We start from the raw sequence: 5,357 nt of genomic DNA on the forward strand, positions 1-5,357 counted from the left end.
TAAGGATATGAGGCTGAAAGTCTGGCTTTTCACCACATCTAGGACCCATGGGTGGGCTTGAGAAAAGGGAAGAGATGGGGCTGGACATGGGTGAGGAGTGGGCAGGAGGGCTACAGCCAGTCCCGCCGGCTCCTGCTGTCCCCGGCCTGCCAGCAGGGTCCAGATCCATCCCAGCGGGGGCTGCGCACAGCTCCGCTCCCCTGGGTGGAGCCTGGAGCGCCTTAATTTACAGCCCACTGCAGCATGTCGGAGCTCGCAGGCTTCCTCTCCAGCTGCCAGGGAGCATGAGCCAGTTCTGGAGAAGGGGCCTGGGGTGATGCCAGCATTCCAGGGCCACCTAAATCACCGGCCTGACAGGTGGCGGGAAGGGATTGCAATTCTTTCCCTTGTCGCTGCCACCAGCCAGGTGCTGAGGGGCGTCCTGTCCCACTCTGCCTCAGCCCCAGGGGCTCCGAGTGACCTGCCGGATGGGGACGGCTGCTGGGCCAGCCTGTCCGGGGCTCTCCGCTCCAGTGCCCAGGAATTTGGAGACGGGGCCTGGGCGTGTTTTCCACATGTTGTTGGCTTTGGGGACAGGCCCAGAGAAGGGATAGCTCAAGATCTGCAGGGGGGTTGTGACCAGAGCCGACAGCGCAGAGGGAAGGGCCGTGGGCGGCGGGGCCCAGCTTCCACTTGCTGGCAGGTCACTGGCACGCTCCCGCCCTACCCTGGGAACTGGGGGAAGCAGAGGCTGGGACGCATCCCAGCCATCTCCCCTCCCGGCTCCCGACGGCCCTAGCCTGATGCACTACCACTTCTGTGGGGCCAGGCTGGTACACTTGGCAGGGACGGCGGGCGGCAGGCAGGCGCGTGTGCGGGGGGCCTTATCTTATCTCCCTTCCTCACTCCCTCCCAGATCCACCCTCGCTGGCCACTGTGTCGCCGTCACCAAGCCCTCCGGACACTGACACACACATAGACACAGAATTTATTTTTGGACGCATTCTGCGGGCTGGAGGTCCCGGCTGGCACAGGGCTCACACCTTGGGTTTTGCAAACATCTCCCAGTCCTCCAGCTGGCCCATCTTGAACAGGGAGGCCGCTATGCCCAAGTACGCGCAGGCAACGGCGCCGAGCCCGTAGTTGTGCACTGTGGGAGTGGGGAGGTGATGTCAGGGCCGGGTGGGACTCAGCCGGACCAAGATGCTCCACACCCTGGCCAGTGCCTACCCTGGGAGCCAGAGTGAGACCCCTGCCAGGACACTCTCTTCAGGGATTAAGTCACTCAGGAGGAGGGCCCTAGACTCTGGAGATGTGGAAACTGACGCACACAGGGAGGCCGGAGTCCAGGTCGCTTCCCAGCAGGAAGCCAGGCTGTGGGTCCTCATCCCACCCCACACTGATTGCCTCCTACGAGAGGGACACTGTGCTGCCCCCGCCTGGGCACCGGGCAGTGGTGACACATCGGTGTGTCTCAGTCTCTCCTCTGCTCATGGATGCCAGGGCCAGGCCATGCATCTGTCCCGTGGTCGGTGTACCGAGGAGCCTAGACGGTGCCCCCACTTCCCCGGGCTCTCCTGCTCCAAAGCCCCTAGGCCAGAGGCGGAAGGAGGTACGTCCCACACACCAGGACCTACAGGGACTCACACGCTTTGAAGAGAGACAGGGAGGCCTGCTTGGGGACAGGGAGCAGTTCCAGCCCAAGCTAGGCTACAGTCAAGACCTCAACCCACCTCCAACCTCTGACCAGCTCCAGTGGGAGCTGCCCCGAGGTCCTGACGCAGAGACAGCATAGGCCCTGCCCTCGCACCCTCCCTCTCTGCCTGCCTGGAACCTGCCATCCATCACTCCCAACATGCCAGGCCAGAGCGGCTGAGTTGCAAGAAGGCTCATTCACTCCTCCCGCTGGCCCTGAGGGCCTGAGCCTTGGCGGGCTGAGGGTAGGCCAGAGGCACAGGTGGGCACTGACCCCAAGCTTGGGCCCGTGGGAGGGCAGGAGGAGTGGTGTCTGGCTCATGCTCCAAGTGGGTTCCCATGCCAAGCGGGGCCTCCTCCACCAGGGCTGCACCCTCTGATGGCTGCAAAGAAGGCCACTTGCTCCTCCAGGTGACTTCGGGCCAATTCATTCCCTCCCTGAGCCCTAATACCCTTTTCTGTAAAGTGAAGGTTGCGGGGGCAGCTCCCCTGCAGGGCTCCAGGTGCAGGGAGAGAGATGGCAGGGCGAGGACCAGCATCTCCTCTCTGACTCACAGCCCAGTGGCAGAGACAGGTGGTGACCTTGGTGACCTGTGTCCTCTGACAAGGCATGCAGAAGGAAGGGGACACAGAGCGAGGGCGGCGGGGATGCTGGCTTGTACACAGGTTGGTCAGGACAGTGAGGGGAGCAGCATTCCAGGCAGTGCACTGTCATGCAAAGGCCCTGGGGCAGGACTGAGCCTGGCATGTGGGAGGAACAGCAAGGAGGCCCGTGTGGCTGGAGCAGAGTGAGGAGGGGAGGGTGGAGAGGGGACAGGGCAGGTCAGGGAGGGCCCTATGGGCTGAGCTGAAGGCTTAGCATGGTGGTACACAGTAGGTGCTTAAGCAGCAGCAGCAACTGTCGCTATGACTGAAATGGCTGGTGTTCAAGAAGGCTGCTTTGCTCCTTGTCTGGGATGGAACAGAGAGGGTGGAAGATGAGCAGAGGTCAGGGGTCATTCTGCCAGGCTGGGAGGAGGGTGGGGGTGGGGAGCGGTCCACTCACTGCGTGCCCCCAGAGTCAGGCCTCCGGCGCAGCCACCGAGGAAATAGTTCAGGGGGTCGTCGGGCTTCTCGCGGACCTGGGCGCTGATGCAGGAGGTGAGGCCAAACACGGCCCCGACAGCAGCTGCGGGGTAGATGGGAAGAGTTGGCGCTGAGCAAGGGCCTCGAGAGGGGCGCTGCAGGAGCCTCTTGGGCGCTCACTGCCAGCGTCTAGATGGAGACAGATGCCATGGCTCAGCCACTTGCTGTGCATGGCAGCCTCCCGGTCCCAGTCCTGGAGTTGGTCTCCTGGGCCTCCCTACCCTACATGTGTTCCCGATAAAGGAACACCCGACTTTCTCCTGGTGGCCGGCACCGTGGACACAGGCTGGGGAGTGAGGGAGAAGAGGCAGCTGTGAAACATGTTCCGAGAGCTGGGGCTGTGCCAGGAGAGGGCCCAGCCATGCCCAGACCAGCTTGCTCACCTGCAGTGAACGTGTATTGTCCGACCTTAGCCACTCCTTCAAGGAAGGTGCCCGGAGGATTGAGTGTGACTCTGTAGGCAGCGGTGGCCAGGCCTGCGAGACAGAGGGGAGGGAGGCTGCTCAGACCCCATTGCTGCTAAGCCCTTGCTTGGCCGGGCACCCCACCGGGTGGTCTCTCTCCCTCAGTCCTCCTAATGCCCCCCAGGTGGCTCCCAGGAGCCCCCCTTCTTTGCCCATGCTGCCCCCGGCTGCTGAGTGGCAGAGTTGGATTTGAACTCGGGTTTGCTGCTCCAAAGTTGGGGGGCCTCTCACTTCCTTCCCCACTCCCCGCCAGGCCTCCCTTGGCCACTTTCTCAAGCCTGACCCGTACTGGCTCCTGCAGAGCACCTGCTGGGCGCCCATCAGCCATGCTGGCCCTGGCCGGGCACTGGCCGGCAGATGGAGACTCATCCGCATGGTGGACACAAGAACAGGCCTGAGACCTTGGTTCTGCAGCTGCTTCCGGCCTCACACCGCCAGCTCAGCGGCGCCCCCTACAGGCCCTGGCACCAGGGCCCCAGCTCTGGGTTCCCATCAATGGCTCTATTCTCCCATGGGGCCCGGGGCTCCTGGGCCTAATCCCCCTTGGCAGCCGCTCTGCTTCCCTCCCTGGCTGCCAACGCCTCCTCCTTGCCACTTTCGACCCCCTCCTGCTGGCAGCTCGGGCCTGGGCTCGTTCGGCACACCTGGCTGCCTGGCTACCGCCCCCGCTGCTCAGCCTCACCCCTCCGGTCAGCTTTTCCATCTCTGCCATCTCCCCTGGCCGCCTGGCCCCTGATATTGGCTTCTATGCATGAGGAGCCTGGGCAGGGGCTGGGCCCAGAACCCAGGGCCAGGTAGGTGGCGGGGACAGAGGTTTGATCCCAGCCCACCGTCCCTGCTGGGAGCCTAGGGGCCTCACTCACCCTCCTGAGTGAGGCCGAGCAGCCCATTAGGCCGCCTCCTCCCAGAGCCCGCCCAGCTTCACCAGCCCCTGCACGGTGGACGGGCACATTGAGCCAGCCCGAGCTGGGGCTCCCCAATCCTCCGCCTGAATGCTCAGGGCAGACAAGAGCCCCCCTCCTCCCTACAGCCTTGACACGTGGCCCAGTTGCAGGCAGGGACCTCCTGCGGCCAGCCCATCCCAGACAAAACAGAACTGCCAGGGATGGGCCACAAGGGCCCTCATCTTCCTCAGGGCCCGATGGGCTCAGTCCTGTTATCCCCTCCTTCATGGGAGGGGAGGGGACCTCCGAGATATAAAGCAGTTCTCCAGAGGTCACCCAGCACAGCGAGCCTGGACGCCAGGCAGGTCTGACCACAGCCCACGCTCCAACGACCACAACTGCCCCAGGGGACTAGGTTCCACCCCAGTTCCCCATCCAGCTTCACGGACCCATGGGCCTTGCCAGGCCTGGCAGTAACCCCCCCAAATAGCACCCTAGCCTCAGATCCAGTTCAGCTCATGTTGGTTCTGTCCCTCAAGAGCAACTGGGGGGACTCTCACATCCAGCAGTGGGGTTCATATTCAGAGCAGCCCAGAGGAGGGACCATCTGCCTCCCACAAGCACAGATGGGGAAACAGGCCCAGGATGCAGAGAAAGGGACCGCATATAAAAAGTGCCTTGTGGATCTGGTTTCTCCTAATCCCACACCAATCCCTGACATCCCTGCTCGACCTCAGAAAGGTGGATGGAGGACCAGGTGTGGTGGCTCACGCCTGTAATCCCAGCACTTTAAAAGGCCAAGGTGGGTGGATCATTTGAGGTTAGGAGTTTGAGACTAGCCTGACCGACATGGTGAAATCCCATCTCTACCAAAAATACAAAAATTAGCCAGGTGTGGTGGCGCAAGTCTGTAGTACTAGCTCCTCGGAAGGCTGAGTCAGGAGAACTGCTTGAACCCGGGAGGCAGAGGTTGCAGTGAGCCGAGATCGTGCCACTGCACTCTAGCCTGGGAGTGCAGTGGCGCTATCTTGGCTCACGGCAAGCTCCGCCTCCCAGGTTCATTCACACTATTCTCCTGCTTCAACCTCTCGAGTACCTGGGACTACAGGCACCCGCCACCATGCCCGGCTAATTTTTTGTATTTTTAGTAGAGACAGGGTTTCACCATGTTAGCCACGATGGTCTTGATCTCCTGACCTCGTGATCCACC

The 5,357-nt window shown here is 62.5% G+C and overlaps 2 protein-coding genes and 1 pseudogene across 3 annotated transcripts in view; all 3 read right to left on the bottom strand.

Annotated features, from left to right (window-relative positions):
* The window catches only part of LOC105512948, a 23,812-nt pseudogene extending 23,486 nt beyond the window's left edge, over positions 1-326 (bottom strand).
* The window catches only part of LOC105512870 (alpha-(1,3)-fucosyltransferase 5), a 34,100-nt gene that overhangs the window by 24,623 nt on the left and 4,120 nt on the right, over positions 1-5,357 (bottom strand). The window contains exons 2-3 of one of the 2 annotated variants that reach the window (XM_011943507.1): positions 3,183-3,275; positions 2,720-2,842 (exon numbers count right to left, since the gene is read on the bottom strand). The gene's annotated coding sequence lies outside the window, so the exon portion shown is untranslated. Of the gene's footprint in view, positions 1-2,719; positions 2,929-3,182; positions 3,276-5,357 lie in introns of both variants that reach the window. The other variant, XM_011943508.1, reaches the window with a different exon arrangement.
* Positions 950-5,357, bottom strand: part of NDUFA11 (NADH dehydrogenase (ubiquinone) 1 alpha subcomplex, 11, 14.7kDa) — an 8,890-nt gene continuing 4,482 nt past the window's right edge. The window contains exons 2-4 of the mRNA XM_011943506.1: positions 3,183-3,275; positions 2,720-2,842; positions 950-1,129 (exon numbers count right to left, since the gene is read on the bottom strand). Coding sequence (XP_011798896.1) covers positions 1,017-1,129; positions 2,720-2,842; positions 3,183-3,275 — 329 coding nt within the window. The 3' untranslated portion in view covers positions 950-1,016. The remainder of the gene's footprint in view (positions 1,130-2,719; positions 2,843-3,182; positions 3,276-5,357) is intronic.

The sequence above is a fragment of the Colobus angolensis genome, unplaced genomic scaffold (assembly GCF_000951035.1).
Source record: "Colobus angolensis palliatus isolate OR3802 unplaced genomic scaffold, Cang.pa_1.0 Scaffold22, whole genome shotgun sequence".
NCBI classification, from domain to species: Eukaryota; Metazoa; Chordata; class Mammalia; order Primates; family Cercopithecidae; genus Colobus; species Colobus angolensis.